Source organism: Akebia trifoliata, chromosome 5, assembly GCF_017979445.1.
Source record: "Akebia trifoliata isolate Shusen 1 chromosome 5, ASM1797944v1, whole genome shotgun sequence".
NCBI classification, from domain to species: Eukaryota; Viridiplantae; Streptophyta; class Magnoliopsida; order Ranunculales; family Lardizabalaceae; genus Akebia; species Akebia trifoliata.
Genome location: NC_141379.1, coordinates 35,327,960 through 35,350,363, shown reverse-complemented (window position 1 = coordinate 35,350,363; position 22,404 = coordinate 35,327,960). Strand labels below are relative to the sequence as shown.

General features: G+C 35.7%; 2 protein-coding genes across 8 annotated transcripts; one reads left to right on the top strand and one right to left on the bottom strand.

Moving 5' to 3' along the window:
* The first annotated feature begins 742 nt into the window (after positions 1-742).
* On the top strand, positions 743-15,133 carry LOC147402604 (squamosa promoter-binding-like protein 1). 7 transcript variants are annotated; one of them, XR_015178930.1, is made up of 15 exons: positions 743-1,804; positions 2,038-2,219; positions 2,754-3,409; positions 4,337-4,411; positions 4,506-4,613; positions 4,709-4,823; positions 4,998-5,139; positions 5,453-5,600; positions 5,862-6,500; positions 7,408-7,862; positions 8,111-8,183; positions 9,134-9,252; positions 12,583-12,682; positions 12,766-13,037; positions 14,755-15,133. XR_015178930.1 is itself a non-coding variant. In XM_086444309.1 (10 exons), the coding sequence occupies exons 1-10, from the start codon at positions 1,218-1,220 to the stop codon at positions 7,849-7,851; spliced, it is 3,096 nt and encodes a 1,031-aa protein (XP_086300435.1). In that variant the 5' UTR covers positions 744-1,217; the 3' UTR covers positions 7,852-8,037. The 7 variants fall into 7 exon arrangements, 1 of the variants encoding a protein (XP_086300435.1); XR_015178933.1 differs by lacking the exon at positions 9,134-9,252; XR_015178932.1 differs by having other exon boundaries at positions 8,111-9,252; positions 12,766-12,869.
* On the bottom strand, positions 12,684-21,885 carry LOC147402603 (pleiotropic drug resistance protein 3-like; the record flags this gene model as incomplete). The annotated part of the gene is given in 24 exon segments (XM_086444503.1): positions 12,684-13,011; positions 13,857-14,111; positions 14,216-14,387; positions 14,734-14,961; positions 15,230-15,363; positions 16,299-16,325; positions 16,328-16,384; positions 16,786-17,076; positions 17,164-17,496; positions 17,580-17,653; positions 17,809-17,946; positions 18,050-18,203; positions 18,293-18,396; positions 18,476-18,636; positions 18,728-19,041; positions 19,121-19,414; positions 19,508-19,809; positions 19,991-20,081; positions 20,200-20,253; positions 20,390-20,466; positions 20,567-20,747; positions 21,124-21,208; positions 21,304-21,389; positions 21,742-21,885. Coding segments are annotated over 24 exon segments (4,023 nt in total), but the record flags the coding sequence as incomplete, so codon positions are not given.
* Between the last annotated feature and the right edge of the window lie 519 nt (positions 21,886-22,404).

Genomic DNA, 22,404 nt, shown 5'->3' with positions numbered 1-22,404 from the left:
AAATTGGCAAACAGGAATGGCTACTTAAAACGGCTTAAAGTTGTTTCAAATTGGAAACGGTAATCGTTTTTTATTGACGATGGAACACCTATGAGTTGATTAGCTGGTGTTTCTAATTCATTTTGCACGAATACTGTGGTACCTATTACCTTGAAAAAGGTAAGATGTATGCATTATGATAATGTCCATGAGATACACTATATCAATGCTATTGGTATTTAAAAAAAAAAAACAGCTTTAGACAACACCCTCGTTTTTTATGCAGACATCATTTTTTCTTTCTTTTGTAAAAAGTAACATCTAAAAGTCTAATTTTATTGGAAGTGGTGTGTAATAAGTAAAATTAGGAGGTCAGATATTTTGCGAGACAATAAATCCTATCTCATTCAATTTAAAATACATTTTTATCTTTAAGTTGGAAAAAATTTGAAGTTTTCCTCTAAAAAATCTTAAGGTTTCAACTTTCTTCTTTATTGAAACCTTCTTTTGATATTTTGGACTATGAAGGTATATAATAGTCATTTGACAAGAATAATTCTCTTCTCTTCTCTTATGAATCCTATCCAAACAAAAGAAAGAAACTTGATTTTTTCTCTTCTCTTCCCTTTCAATCCAAACAGGATGAAGAGAAACTAGCCTTCCCTTCCCTTCCCTTTCCTTTATGAGTTTCCCTTCCCTTCCCTCCCCTTCCCTCAATCCAAACACAGCCTTAAAGTGAGCTTTTAACGTAGGATATATCCTTTGAACCAGTCATCGGTGCTACTACATACTTTCCGACTTATTCCGAATCCCCTCATCTCCATTATAAGACCTTCAGAAGAATCGATTTTCTAGCAAAAAATCATAATTCTGGAATGTCTCTAGCTAAAATTTCCAGTTGTTCTAACTAATTGCAGATTTGTTTTTAAAGCTTGTTTGTCATCTTTGATCGAAGGTCGAAGCTCTATATGGAAATTAGGATAGGAATCTAGGGTTTTTGTGGTGGAGATGGTGTGTTGTTGAGGGAATTGTGTGAATAATTCGATTTTTTGTGTTATGTGGACTTCTCTAGTTTGGATCCGTGGGTGTATGGGTGTACTGTTTCTGGATTTCTGGGGGTGTAGTGAAGTGGATTAAGATGAGGGTACTCTAGGTTTTTAAGATTTGGGAATTTTTAGTTCTAGAGTTTTTGTTGTATTTTTTGGATTCTAGATCTCTGAATTTGTGGGTTTTGATAGATGGAGACTAGAATTGGAGGTCAAGCTCAGCACTTTTACATCCCAGATGCACCGGGTTTTGCACTAAGGGAGAAAGATTTGAAGAGGGATGGGAAGAGGAGTCTGGAGTGGGATTTGAATGATTGGAAATGGGATGGCGATCTTTTTACTGCAAGCCCTTTGAATTCTGCTCCTGTTCGGGAAATTCCGACTTCTTTGGGTTTTTCTAACAGTAACTCTTCCTTCTCTGATGAGATTAATTTGGGGACTGAGAAAGGAAAAAGGGAATTGGAGAAGAGGAGGAGAGTAGTCGAGGTTGAAGATAATGATTTGAATGATGGAGGTGAGAATCTTACTTTGAAGCTCGGCGGGCATGTTGATCCAATCCTGGAAAGAGAGGTTGTGAATTTGGATGAGAAGAATGGAAAGAAAACCAAGTCTTTGGGGGCTAATTTGCATCATGTAGTTTGTCAGGTGGAGGATTGTGGGACTAGTCTTAGCAATGCTAGAGATTATCATAGACGACATAAAGTCTGTGAAATGCACTCAAAGGCAAGTCAAGCACTTGTAGGAAACATTATGCAGCGATTCTGTCAGCAATGCAGTAGGTCAGTATTGGGTTGAAGCTTGTTTTACAATTATTATTAGGGGCTACAAAGTTTGGTGGCTTTGTTAAGGCTTAAGATTTCATACTTGCTTTCTATGCAACATTTTCTCAAAGTTCCGTTTTTGATGGTTTGTTTGTTATTAATTTATTGTGGACTGTTTCTCTTCCGTAATTGCATTTGCACACTTTCGTTAAATGCTCTCCCTTTTTTTTTTTTTTTTTTAATATGGGCAGATTTCATTATCTTCAAGAGTTTGATGAAGGGAAGAGAAGCTGTCGTAAGCGTTTGGCGGGGCATAATAGACGGAGGAGGAAAACACATCCTGAATCTGTCGTAAATGGAAGTTCCTTGAATGATGACCAAGCTAGTGGTTATCTATTGATTAGTTTACTAAGAATTCTCTCAAACATGCATTGTAAGTTCCTCTTTAGCTTCTCACAATTATGTATCATGCTTCTTGAAAATTTACCAACTTATAAATTGCACCAAGGACACTATAAATAAGTCCAAGTTTTTAACCATCATCTCTGCATGCCAACCATTATACCGACTCTCTTGCCAAAGAGGGGACTCATGTGAATCCTTTGGAAATTGTGAATGTATGAATGTTGCTTACTTCCCTAAGTGCCGTTGAACAAAAACTCTTTCAAATGTACAATGGATCTCCTCCAGGAAGTTTGCCCGTCTCTTACGTAAAGAAACAGGTTGGCAAATCTCATGGGTTTGATTACACTCTTTATTCATCAATTGTTGCATCAGCTTTTGTTGAATTTTCTGGACACAGTTGTGTTTTTGAAAGAGGTAACAACCATTAAATTGCTAATACTTCAAGAAAATTCTGAAGTAGTTCCTTGACCTTGATAATGTTCTGTTCATTTTATCTTGGTGTTTGCTATTTCTTTCATAATTGGCAGTTGGATCAACCGAAACTCTCTTCTTTGAACTGCAGCAAATAATTCAGACCAGATAAAGGATCAGGATATTTTGTCTAATCTTTTGAAGAGCCTGTCCAGCCTTCCCAGTACAATTGATGGAAAGAATATATCTGGGTTACTACAGGAATCTCAAAATTTGCTCAATGCTGGGATTTCTGCTGGGACATCCTCAGAAATGGTGCCAGCTTTGCTCTCAAGTGGTCCTGAATCCTCCAGCCTTTTGTGTTCGACCTCTAAAATGAATGGCAACATTGCTGCTCAATGCCCTCAGATGGGGACTATAGATCGAAATGTGACTGTTGCTGCATCTGCAGTTCCATTGGAGGGAATTATTATAGATTATGATCCAGATGGAGCTCAACAAACCTTACCTTTTCCCAAATCAACAACCCTGTTTCCATCAAAGGCTCCAACCGAAGTAATACCCCCAGATTCTACCGTGGGGAGAGTTAGATTGAATAATATTGATCTTAATAACATCTATAATGACTCGTTAGATTGTGTAGAAGGCTTAGAGAGGTCACAATCCCCTCTCAATTTGGGGATTGGTCCTCTAGATTGCCTTCCATTGCTGCAGAAAAACTCTTACCAGTCGAGTCCACCCCAGACAAGTGGGAATTCCGATTCAGCTTCTGCCCAGTCACTATCTAGCTCCAGTGGAGACGTCCAGGTATAATTATGTTATGCATTGCACACAAATTTTCTTTTAAACAACATAAATGTGGTGTGATCTTTTTACCATTCGATGCTAGGGCTTTGATTCTGTTTATTATATATGGCTGCTGAATTCCCAATATATCTGTCATGGAGAGCTTCTAGAATTTATTGAATTCACTTAAACTTTCTGTAGATCGCTTTATGTTGCATATGAGGAATAAATTACTTGTCCCTGCAAGACACAAAAAAATCTTGTTACCATACAGATAGCTTATACAAATTGATCCAGATTGTTTGGTTTGGAGCTACCTCTTTGATGGGTATATCCAAAAACACTTAACATTCCATACTGTTCTTTCTCTACACGATTACACCGATGAACCTCTTTTCTGGATACCCAATTGTCTTCTTGAATGGAAGTTTGAAGTAGCCAGTTGTTATGTTTTTTTGGATGTGACCCACCATAGAGGTTGCCCACCAGTCGAGCAGTCTTGTTTGATTTTGAGATGGGAGGGGGCATGTGTATGGTAAGGCGTCATTACTTTTGTTTCTGTGGTGGGCTCTGTTTTTTCTTTTTCTTCTTTTGACAAGTAATGGAGATTTTACTAGGAAGGGAACCAAAAAGCCAAACTCTAATAATTTGTGCATGTGCAACAATTTTTCCTGAAATTTGTTGATATGGTTCTCTGGTCATTAGCTCTTTTTTTTTGCTTCTTACTTTCCCTTTTTTTATAGCTGAATTTGATTGATTTATGCATTTCTGAGTTCTGTTCAAACAATGCATAGCTGCACTTTTGTTAACTAGACATCACTTCTTTTAACTTCTGTGAAAAGTAAAATGCAGATAAGAAGGTAAGATTGGTTGCTAGGTTTCGAAAATATGTAGAAGTAACATCTACTGGCCATTTTTCTTTTAACATCTGTGTTTTCTTTACTCCAGAGCCGCACAGATCGAATTGTTTTCAAACTTTTTGGCAAAGACCCAAATGATTTTCCTCTTGTTATGAGAGGACAGGTATTTTCTGAGCCTTGAAATTGTTTCAGAGTGCAACTGTTAATTGTTTGCTCCTGCAGACTGATTGATGCTACAAGATATTATATATTTGCAGATCCTTGACTGGTTATCCCACAGTCCTACAGACATCGAGGGCTACATCCGGCCCGGTTGTATTATTCTAACACTTTACCTTCGCCTGGCAGAGTCCAAATGGCAGGAGGTACACAAATGCATTGATGACATTAATTTGTATTTTAATCATGATCTCCTTTTCCAGCTACACCACTTACTTCCCGAATCTCAACTGTTTAACAGCTTTCCAGTGATCTGAGCTCCAGCTTGGGTAGGCTTTTGGATGTCCCCGACACTTTTTGGACAACGGGATGGGTATTTACCATGGTGCAGCATCATATAGCATTTATTTACAATGGTTTGTTTCTCTTTCTCTCTTCATTTTTAGTTACTTTTTTTTTTTCGGTCAGTAAAGATGGAAATATATTAATAAAAGAGAGAAGGGGACCGAGAAGGCCACCCTACAAAAGGGAAACCAACTGTCACCTCCTATGGATGATCAAGCTATCTGATTCTGTACTTCCTGCTGCAGGTCAGGTTGTCCTGGACAAGCCCTTACCTCTTGGGAATCATGATCATTGTAGGATCTCAAGTGTCACTCCTATTGCAGTTTCTGTATCTCAGAGAGCTCAGTTTATAGTTAAGGGGTTTAATCTGTCTCAGCCCACCACAAGGTATCCATCATTCTCCTTCTTGTGTGTATTGCCTCTTTTTGTTATCCTCTCACTCCAATAAGCCAAGGCAGGATTTAATCAGTGTGGGTTTTTTTGGTCCAAGGGTGTCTTTAGGTTTGAAGATTTTCTGTTTAGATAGAAATCACTTTGAAATTCTTAGGCCTTTCCTTTTTCCCCCACTGTTCCTAGGCAGGTCTTCTCGACCCTTTATGTTCTTTTTCCATGCCAACATTTTCCTTTAGCCGTAAAAAAGGGCTTGTTTCAGACAATTATCTGAAGATTGAATCCCTTCTTTTTTCTTCTGGCCTTTCAGGTTACTTTGTGCATTAGAAGGGAAGTATCTGCTCCAGGAAGCTACTCATGATTTGGTGGACACTAAAACTGTGAAGGAGCATGATGAACTCCAGTGTCTCAGCTTCCCCTGCTATGTCCCGGATGTACCTGGGAGAGGCTTCATTGAGGTCTGTGATTATCTCTTGTGTTCCCTTAGCCGCCCCTCCCCCCCCCCCCCCCCCCCCCCCCCTCTTCTTTCTGTTGATAGGTTAACGTGTGAAGGTAGGGTTTTGATCCCAGTTCTATGGTATTACCACTCCAGACTTTACCACCTCGCTGAGTTGGCACCTTCTCCCTTACTGTTCCTGTTGTCTTGCAGACCATATATTCTCTTCGTCTCATTTTTGCTAATTGTAATCTAGGATTCTGATTGTTCTCACCCCATCCAGGTTGAAGACCATGGTCTCAGCGGTGGCTTCTTTCCCTTCATAGTGGCTGAAGAGGATGTGTGTTCCGAAATCCGTATGTTGGAGAGTGCAATAGAGGTGCTTGAGTCTGGGGATGACAATCAGGGAACGACTGGAAAAATGGAAGCCAAGAGTCAAGCTCTCGACTTTATCCATGAAATGGGTTGGCTTCTTCATAGGAGTCGCTTGAGGTCTAGATTTGATCACATTGATTCTAACTCAGGCGTATTTACTTTCACACGATTCAGGTGGCTCATGGAGTTCTCCATGGATCGTGATTGGTGTGCCATAGTTAAGAAACTCCTAGATATTCTATTCGATGGAACTGTGGTTTCAGGCGAGCATTCTTCCATCGAGCTTGCTTTGTCAGAGATGGGCCTCCTTCACAGAGCTGTGACGAGAAGCTGTAGGCAGATGGTGGAACTCCTGCTGAGATACATCCCAAATAAAGCTTCTGCTACAGCAGGATCTGAACCCATGCAACAGGTCGAAAAAGGGTCTGATAGCTTCTTGTTCAGGCCTGATACAGCTGGCCCTGCTGGTTTGACGCCTCTTCATGCCGCGGCCAGTAGAGATGGTTCTGAGAATGTACTGGATGCGTTAATTAATGATCCTGGATTGGTAACTCCTTCTCCCTTTTATACATCTGGTAGCATAGTTCTGACCATAAAAGATAATGTGGAAGGCTCTAGAGTTGGCGTAGTTTTCAGAAACCACAGTTCACACACATAACAGAAAGTTATAGATGGTCAATACCCCAAGACAAATCGTGTCCTTCACCCATGCTTTTTTACATTGATCTACCCATGGTTCTAAATTTCGATTTTTATGAAAAAATTGTCAAATAAATATTATAGGATCCACAGAATATAGAAAATATCCTCTAAATTTATGGAAATGTTAAAAAAAAGGCACGAAAGTCCAGTCATAACGTGTTATACTAAATCAACAAGCATTTGCAGTAAGAAAAGAGGTGTTCAATAAAGTTGGTACATGCTTACTCAATGGCTGGATACATGTAGTCTAACTTGCACATTTAAATGCTCACAACCATGTCAATACTACTAGATAAATTAAAAAAGACCATTGGCCAAAGAACCAAGGAGGTCCGCATGGACACATAAACTACTTCTTCCTAACAATTTAATTTAAAATAATTTTAATTTTGAAATTAGATGTGACCAATTGTATTCGATATATACTAATTTTTTGAAATAACACATAATAGGCTTATCTTTACATGTCTTATTTACTGCAAATTTATTTTTCTGTAAGTTTTATATGGCTATAAAGTATTAAAACTAGAAAATATATTTTTCATTGAAATGAAAATTTGCCAGTAACATTTATTTTTGTTCCCTATGGATCAGAATGCTAAAGTTTCACTAATTTGGCATTGCCAGCAATGTATTTTAATAGACATCTGGACATTATGGTAAATATTCATTACAGGATCTTAGTACCAAACCACTTACAAATGACTAATTTCACTTTTATAAGTGGCTGACAATTTGTCGTCCGCGTTCAGGTTGGAGTTGAAGCATGGAAGAGTGCCCGTGACAACACAGGTTTCACACCTGAAGATTATGCGCGCTTGAGAGGTCACCATGCTTACATACATCTTGTCCACAGGAAAATTAACAAGAAATCAGAAACGGGGCAGGTGGTCCTTGACATTCCTGGTGATAGCAACCAAAAGCAAACAGAGAGGCTGAACTCAGCCAAGGTAACTGGCTTTCAGATAAACAAGACTGAATTGAGACCAATTCAGATCCAGCACTACTGCAAACTCTGTGATCAACAGCTCACTTACGGCAACACTAGAAGATCTTGGTCGTACAGACCAGTAATGCTCTCAATGGTGGCCATTGCTGCAGTCTGTGTTTGTGTTAGCCTGTTCTTCAAAAGCTCACCTGAAGTTATGTATGTGTTCCCGTTCAGATGGGAATTGTTGAAATACGGAACTATCTAAGGCTGGTGAAGGTCAAATCGCCTAGTTAACCGTATTAATTTTTGTTGTTGTTGTTGTTATTTTAAATTAATGAGGTGTTATGTAGAACTGTTTAGATTCAGCAGATATTTGATGGGGTTGGCAACATACATCTAATTGTTTAATTTAAATATTGGGGTCAGCAACATGAATCCAATTTTATCATAATCCACATTAGTTGGATTTATCACTAGTTTTACGACTTGCAGCTCTTTTATGTCGGCTCTGTGGTTTGTGACAGGTATTGCAAATTAAATTCGTTGGTCTAGTAAGATCATCTCCTGGAGGAAGTACTATTTCTTGGATGCCACGAGGTGAGATCTTTCTAAGACTTACTCTTAGAAATAATGGTGCCCGAGGTTAAGGTAGTAAAAGAGGAAATAAAATAAAATTAAAAAAATATTATCGAAAATGGAGAAGAAGAGAAAAGACAATAAAATTAAAGGATTATTATTTAATCTATACGACTTCTATCTCCTTAAAATTTTAAGAGAGCTGTTATAAACACCTAAATTTTATTTATCAATTTATTAAATTATTTATCACACTCCAATTAAAAAATAATAATTTATTGAGAAAATTACTTAAAGAACTTTGCCGGAAGGGTTTCTTTTTAAATAGTCTTTAATTTTCATACAAAATCTTAATAATTCATTAATTAGTAAATAGTTTCTTTCTCAATGGTCCTTGATTAGTGTTGAGATCACTACTTTCCAAACTCTAATCAATATTTTTATTGTCGAACTCATCACTTTTTATTGTTGAACTCGACAATAATTAAATATGAGTGAAAACCGTCGAGTTCATCAATAATTTAACAAATATCATCGAGTTCATTTATAATTATTGATGAATTTGTCATTTTTTAAGTCATGTTTAACTACTGTTAATGTTTTAACAAAAAAAAATTGTTGAACTAACAATAAAACAGTGGTGAACTAAACAATAAAAAATGGTGAACTCAACACTAATTGGTTTAGGTACTATCAAGAAAGAATTTTTTATTTTTTATTTATTTTTAGTAAATGAACTATTAAGGTAAAGCTTTCTTTAAGGGTTCTTTTACTGGATTTTCTAAAAAATGAAATTTAATTGACACACAAAGAAAGTGAGAAACTGTCGGGCCAAAATGTCAAAAAAAAAAAAAAAAAGACATTTTTTAAGTTTTTGGGCCCTCTTCTTCCCTCTCTTTTTCTCCTTCTCTCTCTTCCTCAAATTAGAGATGCCCACAGAAACTCAAATTGATGATAATGAAATCTATTAGGGTTTGAAGAATTGTTGATGAAGAAGATGGTTGCTAGTGAAAGAAGTATGTATGTGTATTTTTTAGTTCGGGATGGGTTGTTTGGGAAAAATTCCACCATGGGTGGACCACCAAAAAAGGTTAGTAAAAGTTCTAAGTCTTTAAGATATTGAGAATATTTGATTTTCTTTATTTAAAAAATGATTAAAATATTACTTAGAACATTTTAACTAATCTTGAAACACTTTAATTTTATTAGTAGTTGTTAATTTCTTTGTCCCTTTTTCTAATCTGATTGAAGTATCATGTGTCTACTCATGAAATTGAGAAAAAAAAAAAAAAAAAAGTAAGTAAAGTTTAATGTTATATTAATTGTGGATTCTTTCATTTAGATCCTCTTTCAATAAGAAGTAGTTGTATTACATTTTAAGAATATGAGGAAGAAATTAGAAGTATGTAATTGAAAATTTCAGTTGATAACTGTACAATCTATCAGGTAACTGTACATTTTTACCTAAAAAATATTTGTTATAATATGATCTATCAGGTATTGGTTTGGCTTTTGAGGATTATGAAATTGGATAAAATAATTTTTTCTTCCATGGAAACGCTAACTATTTCTCGCAAATGCCCAACCAAAGACATTTGAAAATAAATTTGCCATAATTTTGTGTTGGAGCTAAAACTAAAAAATAAAAATCCTACTAGAACTAGAAAATATAATCTGACTAGAATTAAGAAACTACTTTGGATTCTAACTAGAACTGTAGATGTCCTACATCACTTCTACTAATTATGGATTTGTCACTAACAAAATAAATGAAGGAGTTGGAAGAATTGTGTAATGACCTGAAAACCTAAAATGTATCTCGAGGAAAAAATTTTAGATTCGTGCATTGATTTAAAAGTTATCAAATCCTCGAGTTTCGCGTTAGATATTTTACAATAGGTAAATGACACCTTAGAGACGTAATTTGAGGAAATCGATCATATCATTAGATTCGTGTCGAAAAATCACCCGAAATAGAGTATAAGTTTGTCCAATTCGGCATTTGGAAAAATAATTCCCAAAATGACAAGTATGTCCCAACTTAAGTGATATAAATATCTAAATTCTATTAGAAAAATCAGATTTTTCTTATTCTCCTCTCCAAACAAATCTCAACCATTTTCCTTCAATATTTAAAACTCAGATCTATGCCAAACGAGAACGATCAGAGCTTAGGCGCAAGAAGGAAAGTTGTTCCTCTCGCCGAGGGTTACGCGTGGACGCAAAGAAATCCGATTTTCGCCGGAAGAAAATTTTGGAGATTGGCCGGAGGCGATTTTAAAGTTCGTTCAACCGTTGAAAATAGCTTGAAGTAGGTTGCCTTCCCTTCTACCTTCTAGTTATGCGATAATTCATAGAAAATCCATATGATTGTTGATAAATCGATTATTTCATTAAGTTTATACATATTTGAACGATTTGAATCATGTTTACATGCTTATTTATGATTGGTTTTAGTTCATTTGATGTAATATAAGCATTTCATAGTTAATATGATATTGGATCGAGTTTGGTCGAGTTTCGACGAAAAATCAGCAATTCGGAAAAGTATCCGAATGTTGAGTTTGGTTCTAATTTGTTTTGTGTTGCTTCCATATAGTATGTATACCCATTTCCTACATTTATTTCATTAAAACTAATTAAGTATTACTTTAAGTTCTTCTTATAAATAAATAAATAGTTCGTTTTCAATTTCGACTTTGAAAAAATTATTTTTCAACACTTAGTTAAATTTTCATAGATTTCAGATTTTCAGCCTATGGTTTTATTTTGTTTTCGAGTCTCTCGACTCAACCAAAACCATCGAATGGAATTGGTTGATGCTTTATGGATTTCGAATTACTTTAAAAGTAAAATTACTTTAATAGATATGTAGGAAATTAGATGATAGATTGATCGATTTAATTGATGGATGGATAGAGAGAACGTATGTTCTCGACTGATTGATGGGACAGTGCCTCCAGTTCTACGTAGTGGCCATGCCACGTAAAACGTGATAGATAGATAGAGGGATGAGATGGTTGATGGATGGAAATGACAGATAACTGTCACTGGAGGGTACTACCAGACTTTGTTTGTATTTTCGATTAAAAAGAAATGATATATTATACAAAATAAATTATTTTGTTTACCAGTAAAGGTTTGTAGAAAACCCATAAAGAGTGACGCGTTGCTGTGTATCCGAAGCGGCGAGTCAATCTAGGATAACACTAGATGTCATATGCTCTTCGGTAGTATGGGATACCTTAGAGCATATTACAGCTTATGAAATCCGGGAATTTCTCCTACTTATTTCCTGGGGAACGTTGTGTGTAAAGGCGGTCTCTGTATAGTGTAGAGCTAAGCGGGGTTCACATGCATTGCCTCTTGATAGGCTTCGACGCGAGGGGTCTCCTGGGCTAGTTAGTGATCACTATTAGTCTGTAGTCGTCAAACGGTCGACCTCACCGTTAGTTGAACTCAGTATTGGGTTCTTGGTCAACGGCCAGTCTGAGCCGGATAAATGGTCATCCAACCGTGGTATGCTAGACCGGCCACAAAATCAGATTATAACGATGGGATTCCACATCGGAGGTTAAGTTTGGAATATCGTATTGCCATAGCCGAGGCGGTTATATCGGCGTGTTCCTCTGCTCTCTTATCGATTACACCCGCCGTGTTCTTATTATGTATCTTTTCTTATTTTGTGATGTTTGGTAGATGTTTTTATTTGAAAGATGCATAGGTTACTTTAAATGATAGAAATGATAGGTTGAAATTATTTAACTGTTTATTGAATATGCTTAGACATTTATCGTATGTTACATTATGAAAAACTTACATTATTTAATGTTCAACTGATTACTCGTGCATGTATGACTCGTTGTTAGAACGGCGTTCATCCTGCTGAGTAACATTCCCCTGTTACTCACCCTATCCTTCCCCTTTCAGATTATTCAACTTTTGAAGAACCGTTCTTTGAGGAGTCTTTTGAGAGGTCCTTGAGGAGGATCAGATTGATGTCTTGCCGCCGCCATGTCTTTGAGGACTAGTAGAGGATCCTAGCGGTTTTTGGTTGTAGATAAGAAACATGTTAGTTTAGAAATTTTTGTAACCTGATGAATTATGAGATTAAAGATCTTGACTTATATCAGTGTTGTCGATTTCTTCTGCTTACTCTAGACTCTCGTATAGATGTTAGTTAAATGTTTATTCCGCTGCGTATATTTTCTTTTCATAAGTATTATTATTTATGAATGTTCTGTCAGATTGTGTGATTGATTACCTCACACCTCGAGATTCTAACCGATGAATCATAGGGATTCGTGTTGGGATTTCGGGGCGTGACAAATTGACATTTTAAGTTCATGTTAAGGATAACCTTCTGTGTATGATTTTTCGTTATGTTATCCTTAACTTGATGTTTTGACTCTTCATGCAGCTGATTTTGATGAAAGGGGGAGGACAAATAATTTATTCAGGACCACTGGGTTGATGATCAAGTAAACTTAAAAATAACTGAAAAACTTTGTGCGAAAAAGGTGACGATCGAATAATTTAGTGTGTTTATTTCTAGAAAATTATAATCAACTGATGTATGCTTTCACCTCCTTTGAAAGTTCAGGTGTGCCATAAAATATGCAAAAAGAGAAGCAAATACAAGTGGATACCCAAGAAGGATAATAGCTACCACCCCTAATTTATCATGGTGATACCCAAAATACTCCTGTAAGAAGGAACTTATTGCTTGACGTTTTCCAAACACTGTTATCTCCGTGTTTATATCTCCATATTGTGAAGTGAGGAGGCCTTTTAGGGACCAAGCAGTTGGGCAAATCCAATAGCCCCAGATCCACCATTTTGGGATTTGCTGCAACAAAAAAAACCAAAATATCGGTAAGTTTGAATTAATCTAGATCTAATGCTGATAAAGGAGAAAAAAAATTATATAGTGGGTGAGCTAAAACTACTATTAGCACTGAAAACCCAAACTTGTCATGAGTCTCTTGGAAAATGCATGATCCTTTAAAGAGTTATAGTCTTAAATCTTGTGTTGATATGATGTCCACTCTATGTTTCTTATCTTATCCCTAGAAATGGTACTCTCTTATTACAATTTAAATATTGGTAAAGTTGAGATAAATGGTACCATAAAGATGACCTAAATTGCAGTTGGTGTGTATTTTGATTCTATTTGTGGATATTGAATATTTATGTGAACTGAACTTGGTTGTTAATACCTTACCAAAATATTAAATTTAGATTTTGGTCACCTGGAAATAGAAATATTTCGATCTCTGTGGAATTAATACAATGCTTCATGATTGTAATATTGTAACTTTTTATATGTTAATGACTTACTATTTGTAATTACAAGTCCCTTCTCCTAGCAGTTTATAAGTTTTGTTATTTTTATAATTATTTTTTCAGCAAAAAATATTTCAATCAAAGTTTACTATTGATCAGAATATTTCCATTGAAGTGTTGCATTTTTATACCTAAATTGAATACTTTGGTTGAAAATTCACCTTGAGTGGAATATTTTGCAAAATGACTTTTGTGACGTCCATTGAAATACATAAAAAAACTGCTGATTAAATTTCTTGTTGAGTCTCATGGGAGTTTTTCGATATTTCGTGGAAATATGTTGAAATTTAATACTAATGAAAGTAATTAATAATTTCCATAAGGAAGAGAGGAATAGAGTTGACTTACAGGTCCGGGTATGAGGAACCCTGAGAAAAGATTCAACATAGTGTAGCAGAAACTTGCCAATACAGTAGCTACTTGGACCGTAGCAGTCAATGACACAAGCATCATTCCAAGGTAATTGAAGCATTGCAACGTGCAAAATACCGCATAGAAGTACCAAAACACCTTGTAAACTGACCAGTAGTAACCTATTGCTGGATATGTTATGGTAACAAACACAAATGTTTGAAGTATAATGTAGGGAATTTCAATAGTCACCTACAACAAAAATATTAAGATCCATTGAGATTTAAAAAATCCAAATAATTCTAAATAAGTGAAACAATGGATATGTTGAGATAAGGATTACCAATATAAAGAACCTGTGCTAATGAATATACCCACGAAGAGTACATGCCAGCAAATTTTTCCCTGTACAAAACGATGCGTTCTCTTGCTATGAAAGGTAGAACTGGTGAACAGTTGCTTATGCCCAAGAATTGCACTGCAATGTACATTGATCCAAGCACGTTGAACAAGTCCTGTTCATTATTTCTTCAACCAAAGAAAAGATAATATTTTAGTATCTTTTTTCATTCCAAACTTCAGTACCATATATCCTAAAGCAATCTCACCGAGAACAAATCAAACTTACCTTTTTTGGTGAAAAATATGGATACATAAATTACATTTAAGAGCTTGGAAACATTTTTCTTTGGTTTGGTTCATGAAGATGAAACAGCTTTGATCAAGGATTATATTTGTATGATAAAATCTTTATAGAAAATTATTGAATTTCATTTATATTTGTACCTATTCATAGTGTATAGTGTTTTGGATAGAAAAACCTGTCTATACAAGCACCATATGTGAAGCAAACTGAATCCAATAAATGGCTTACATTTTCATCCCTTTTTGCCAGAGGAGTGCTCCGAACAGCACAGAAGCAAAGTTCATAAACATTAAGCGCACCAAGTTGTATTGAGGACTTCTCCAATAAGACAAGTGTTGTTTCCAGAGGCATGCTTTGAACTGTTCCCAACCATTTCGAGGGAAGCGGGTAGGAAAATGCAGATCCCTTGAACCTGGTGCTGGGATACTTGGTTCTTTAACCAGCTCTCTGTTTTCCCTGTATACACCAAAAGTTCAAAAAAAAAAAAAAAGGGAGAAGGAGAGAGATTGAGAAAAAAAAGAGACACAGATTAGTTAGAGGATTTGATATATGTCGAATGCATCAGGGCTCTTGTTCACTAAAAAGGTTTATCATCTTAGCATCAATGATATTTTAGTTTTATTTTGAATATGAGACAAATTTGACACTATTGCGTATTTATTATTATTGTTACTCATGCCTAATACGAAGTTGAGAATACAAAAGCATTGATGGTCACACTTACTCGAACAAAAGAGACTCTTTGTAAATTTGAGTGAAGTCTAGACCAAGTTGATCTTCTATAGATGGGGCAGTAATCTCTAGCATCCATGTTGCTGGATTATAGTTGTCTTTAATTTTTGGCACACCTGAAATACCCTGCCAAAGAAAGAGGATGGAAATTAAGGAAAGATCCAACAAGTCATATGGTATCATCAATTTTACAACTTTTACTTTGAGAGAAAAAAGGCCTTCTTGATCATAAACATAGTGCAATATCCAAACACTATCGGTATAGATTACAATGAAGATTATTATAGACATGGTTTCCTCTATTCTCTAGGTCCACTAGTATCAAGCTTTAGTCACACATGGCCGCAAGTCAGGTGGAATAGGAGGGTTTTTATTAGTTTGGAATCCAGAAAATTATGCCAAATACTTTCACGTGAATCCTGGTTTGTTCATTTCAATATAAATTTGAATGGAGGAACATTGATTCATGTTGCCTAAAAACAGTTGGGATAAGGCAATGATGAAGATGCCAGCCTCAATGGGTGGAACGGCATTAGGTATCATATTGATGAAGTCCTGCAGCTGGATTGCCGAAAATAATATGTTATTGTTCATGAACTTCAAGCTATTTTTAAAGTTCTTCAACTTGTATCATAAAGACATATTCAAAGTATAAGAGTTGGTTCAAACTAAAGTGCTGCAGTTGCCTGATAAACGGTTTATGCATTCCCATAGAGAGCAAGGTGAGTACACAAATTGATTTCTCCATATTTGATATTTGACATCCCTTTGTACATCTCTTTTGAATTTCAAGAGAGGCATCCAACTTTTAATGATGAACTTGCTAATATCTTGTATGAGGATGGATTTGGATTTGTATACATTATTGAATTTTATTGTTTTAAAATTCAAGTTGGGTCTTGAATAACCCGAAGCTTGACCCTACATGAGGAGAAGAAGATTTGGTTTTTCTTTGAGCTTAACATTCCTCTGACACAAAATTTTATACCTTGCTTATGACAAAATGAATTTAACCTACAAAAGACAACGACATTACCTTTAGTAAGACTATTGCAGCATACCTCAAAATATTCTATAAGTTTACTTGAACGTGGACACCCAGTGGTCCAGAATAAATTATTTGTCCTCCCCTTTTCATCAAAATCAACTGCATGAAGAGTCAAATCATTAAGTTAAGGATAACCTAACAACAAATATACTCATAACAGATTCTTTTTGTAACTCATTGTAATCCCCAATATTCTGCAAATGATTATACTATCACAATGTAAATAATACGCAAAAAGTTATCCCTATCATGAACTTAAAATGCTTAAAATTCCATTCATATAAAATCCCAATACTTCCGACCCCTTCATTTATTGTGTGAGTGACAATCAACCAAACGTGTACAATAAGCATCTACAAATGTTCAAAAAATAATTTCAATATAAAAATGTTGAAAAAATATTGATAGCTTTTTCCCAGTGTTGAAATGCTAGAATATATGGGGGAAATTCAATTTCATCTTCACATATTCACCAAAAAAATTATGCATTAGTTGATTACCTCATCAAATGCCTCAAATATACCAATACTTGGTTGGTGGATAGTGCAAACTACTGTCCTCCTTGTGCCAACAATATTCTTCACTGCTCGCATCACAACTGCCGCTGCTCTAGCATCAAGACCAGAGGTTGGTTCATCCATAAATATTATTGAAGGGTTTGAAACAAACTCCACAGCTATTGTTAGCCGTTTACGCTGCTCAGTTGATATACCACTTATACCAGGAATGCCAACTAAGGCATCCTTAATTTCATCAAGCTTAATTGTTTCAAGGACCTCTTTTACAAATTCCTGTATAAAAAATAGTCGAGTTAATTCAAAAGATTATTCTACTAAAATGTGACATGTACAAAGGCTACTCAATAGAGGATATCTTACATATATTGTATTGGGATCAGTTTGAGGTGGCAGTCGTAACCAGGCTGAGTACATCACTGATTCTTCTATTGTAATTTGTGGAGAATGTATGTCAGTCTGCTCGCAGTATCCTGATATTCTAGCATACGTCTCTTGAATCTTCGGGTACCCTCCAATTCGTATCTCTCCTTCAATAGTACCGCAGGTTTTCCGTCCAGAAAGAACATCCATGAGGGTTGTTTTCCCAGCTCCACTAACACCCATCAAAGCTGAAAGAATACCAGGTCTAAATGCACCTGTAATATCTCTAAGAAGCTGGAGTTTCCTTTGTTCGTGACCTTGTTCTCTCATTACCTCCAAGTACAAATAGAACATTTAATTAACTTAAATAGCTTCCAATGCATACAAACTATGAATATTTACCATAACATTATTACCTTGGGAGCATCAACAAAATATTGAACATCCTGGAAGGTTATTGTTAAAGACTCGAAGGGTATGATCATCCTTCCTACAGTATCAACCGTGTTTATCTTTATTAATTAAAAATTCCCTAATCAATCAATAAATAAGTACAAACTCATATTCTGTTTGGAGTTCATGTATGTTCGTTTATCCTTTAAATCTTGTTAAAAAGAATACTAGATAAATGCAACAGCTCCTCACCCATTTTTTGTTTTTCTGCAACAGATGTGGGAGAACCAGTAGAAGATGACTTGTCATCTAGCTGTGTATTGTTGACATCTTTTTGTTCTAGATGGAAGAGCTTTTCATAAGAGATTATAGCTCGGGACGTCCTTGGAGCTGAATGTGTAGCATGTCAATAAATGCATGTTAGTGAGTGATGGATCCAACATTTCATTTTTTTTTTTTTTTTTCAAGTTTATGTATGACAAGATGAACTTACTGTTTAAATAAGTCAACGCCAAGGTAAAGCCAATGTTGAACACTGTCCAAAATCCGAACAATGCTGCCAGTGATATCCAATAAAGATGTTTGTCAAAATTCAGACCACGTTTTATTAGAGCTTGTTGCCCTACAGTTGTGTTTGCATATGATGCCTGTGAAGGAGTAAAACAAAACTTACTATCTTAAACCATATCTTTATATCTCAACCTCTAGACCAACAAATGATTAGTTTGTCTTTTACCGTTTCCCATCTTGGAGCTAGAAATTCGTTTATTGATGCGCTGATCTCTGCATATGTGAGTGGAGAAATCCAAAATCCCCACTCCAACCAACTTGGTAAAGAGGCTGTGGCAAAGAAAGGTTGAGTAAGTCTTTTGAATTGGTTCTTAGACTTAAAAGTGAAAAAAGTCATGGGTGGTCTTACATCTTGGAAGAATGAATCCGCCAAATAAGAACATTACTAATAAAGTAAAAATACCACAAGTTGTAGCAATAACTGGATTTCGGCAATTGGGGCAATAAAACGAAACATGGATGTGGATGATTGATGCAGAGCAAAAAGTATAAAGGAATTGGCAGAAAAACCTAAAAATCATAGCCAAACACATCGGATTAGTCTAGGACTAGATTGTCTGCCTAAAATATTCGAAGAAATGTGCTGGAACGTGACATTCACCTTTGTGGTTCAGGACTGTACCCAATAACATAGTACGTAAGAGCTGTCCAAATAAAAGATTCCATCAAGGAAAATGGAATTTTTAAGATGATGGCTGGAATGGAGTAAGCCCATGCAGGATAAAAATATAAATCTCTTTGTTTGTAGAAAACTGCAAGTCTAGAAACAGTCAAGCTCAACTCTGCGATTCCATTAGTCATGAGTCTGATAAGCGCATAGAATAAAGAACCCATATAGTAGTTTGCATCTACCAAGTTCAAATCCATCTCTTTACGTATAAATACTGTCATGGATATGAGTGCAATGACAACAAGCTGCACGAGTAAAGTGTCAATCATGTCGTCAAACATTTACATGGTCAAATAATTCCAACACACAAACAAGAACACTTACAAACACCAGTGCCTGCATGGATTTGAATATATGAACGAATGAATTCCTTTTCATAAGAAGCCATTCTCTTGCCATACATGCTTTAAATAACTCCCATTTGCTCAAAGTGTACACGCTGAAGGCTATGGCATCTTTATGGCACTCCGATTTATTGTTTGGGTTTGAGAGCTCCTGGGCTAGCCCTTGACCGATATAAAATGCATTAAATTTCTCTATTAGCTGATCAACGGAAACATAACTGTAAGGAAGATCGGTATGGTACCAATACTGTTCTTGATCTTTTCTTGAGATTACCTATACAAATTCCAAAGTCCAAACCAATAAGTAGCATCAATCCAAAGCAACTATGGAGCATGGAAGATAAACTCAAACAGGGGAATTACTTACTTCTTGGAGGAAGTCAGCAATGCCTTCTCTTTCTGGGCACTTGAAGCCACAGTCCTCAAAGAACTCTAGAACGCAACTGCGAGGTCCATGGTATATGATCTTCCCTTTAGCCATTAAGATGATGTCATAAAAAAGATCAAAGGTCTCAGGTGCTGGCTGAAGAAGTGAAACCAACATGGTTGATTCTGTAATGTGTACCGATTGTTGAAGGAAGGTAACAATCTGGAAGGTAGTGGAGCTGTCTAAGCCATTTGATATTTCATCCATAAAAAGAGCGTTTGTTGGACCAATGATCATTTCCCCTACCAGATAGAAACATCAAATATTAACTCACATAGCGAAGAACAAACTATTGTCAATTATGACAAATGAAAATGGGTTCTACTCAATCTTATCCAAAGTTAATATGCTAAGTAGGATCATCAAACAAATCTAAAAGAAATCTTAGTAGGAAACAAGGGGTGCAAAGTTTTAGTACAGTACCGGTTGTTAATCTTTTCTTCTGACCTCCCGAAATTCCTCTTTTCATGGTGTCTCCAACCATTGTATCCGCACAAGTGGCAAGTCCAAGGATCTGAATATCCATGGGCATGATAGAAGAATGACCATCAAATAAAAGGAAGTGCAATTCACACAATAGTCATTGATCTGCTCCACCTCTTATAGTGTCAGCTATAGTGAAGATAACTTACCTTCAAGATGTAGTCTGTTTGAAGGCTCCTTGCTATTCCTTCAATAGATACTGCCTGTTATTACACGGTTCATTTCTCTAAGAGATTGTCAACAGAATAATAAAAACATGCCAACATTGCTCTGTTGGTTGGTCATCAACATTGGGCATTTATGGTTCGAAAAAGAGTTTAGTTTCTTGAGATTAATTACCTTCATGTAAGTGTCTATGTCTGATTCTGGGATTATTCCAGCTTGCTTCTCCCTTTTACTAACTTCCATCATAATTTCTTCACAAGAAGTCAAGTTAGTAAAATATCATATTATTTTGATAAGGGTCACATTCACAATTACCAGAATATTTGTGTCATGGACGTACTAGAAACCTACCTGCTCTATTTCCAACACCTTGACAACGTGCGGAGAAGTCCAATGTACGTGCGGAGAAGTCCAATGTTTCCCTTACGATCATCTCTGACATGTGCAGATCATATTGGCTGATATAAGCCAATGTTTTCTTAGGAACAAATTCATCTAGTCTGTAGCCATTGTAATAGATTTCCCCAGCGACCTGAAATTACCTTTTTTTTTTTTTTATATACCAGCACTGTTATAATTATGTTATATGAAATTATTCATTTAAAATAATATACACCATTTTTCTTTTTCAATTTTTAACTTCATTTCTCCAATGAAAAACTTGTTCATATTTTATATATGGGTTTTTTTTGGGATGTATTCTGTTAGAAATTGTAACCCAAAATTATTTTCTATGTAAAAGTGCAACTGTTATTCTGTTTTCAAATGAAATCATAATGAAATATGCTGCATAGAGGTTTCTTAAATCTTTTGTACATGATTGGTGTTGCCCATTGCATGCATGTTTATGCTTCTTGTTGGATCCTTCACCGAGTTTTAAAGAAACAAATGGCATTAAAAATAAAAACCTTGAGAGGCTGGTTTAATTTCCCTGCAAGTGCAAGTAACAAGGTGGTCTTCCCAGACCCTGGAGAGCCAAGCAATAAAGTCAACCTGCAATGCATACAATCCTCTGTAAGTGAATCTTAATGCAACAAACTGTAAATATTATTTTCCTTTTAAGACTCTACTCTCCTTTCTGTATCAACCTTGAAGGCTTGATGATGCCTCTGACATCTTTGAGAATGCTTATCTTTGCTTCTTGTGACTTGCAATCAGTAATCTTTGTAAAAACCTGTTTAATAGATAGCTACTTTTGTTAGCCCATTACAAGTAAAGACAGTGATCTCTAACAACTACTAGGAAATTCACTATGTATGCAAAGTGATTCAGAAGAAGTTTATTTGAATAACTGTTTGGGGAAAAAACAAGTTCCAATCAGCTTTTACTTCATGTTTAACTTTGGCCCAAGCGAGCAACTTGGATGTACCTCTGTTTTCAAGCAAGATTTAAAAGGAAAAAAAAAAACTCACTCATAAAGAAAAACTAGTGTAGGAAAACCTACTAAACTTAGTATTGGGATTTGTTGATATTTTGAAAAATATTAAATTGGGAGAAAAGGAGCCCACTTACAGAGGCCCACTTACAGAGACATAGCTTTTGAGGGAGTTCCATAGAGTTGGTAGGGGCTTCCCATGAACTACTTCACACTCTACATCCACACATAGATCCTTGTATCTCAACTCCAAAGTAGGCAATTTCACACCAACTCTACAAAAATAAGTAAATGGTTAACCCATTATTCTATCCCTACACACACATGTATATATTTTTTTCTTCTGGTAATTAAAAAAAAAAGATTTTATTAAATATAAAAAAGGTTATTAATAATAAATATAAAAAACATTGCACAATAAAATAAAATCCGTTCTTTTGCTACTAGAAGACTGATTATTTTTTAAACACTTCTATAAAAAAAAAATGTTGGAGATTGTTAACATCCCGTAGACATCTAATAACCATTTTAGATTATGCAATATTTACTATGATGCCATTGCACAATGGCAACGAAATCCCATTTTTTCATCTTTTAATACAAGAAATATGTATGGAAAAGGGGGTGGAGCCAGGATTTTATTTACGCGAAGGCAAGTAAAGACACTTAAAATTCTTATGAGACCAATAGAGGTGGATTTTATTTTCTGCCATTGTTATCTGTCGTAATACCTTATAAATCTTATAAATTTTAAAAATTCTTGTGGAGAGAGCTGCCCCCACCGTAAATCCACCTGTGTGGGAATGCGTGCACA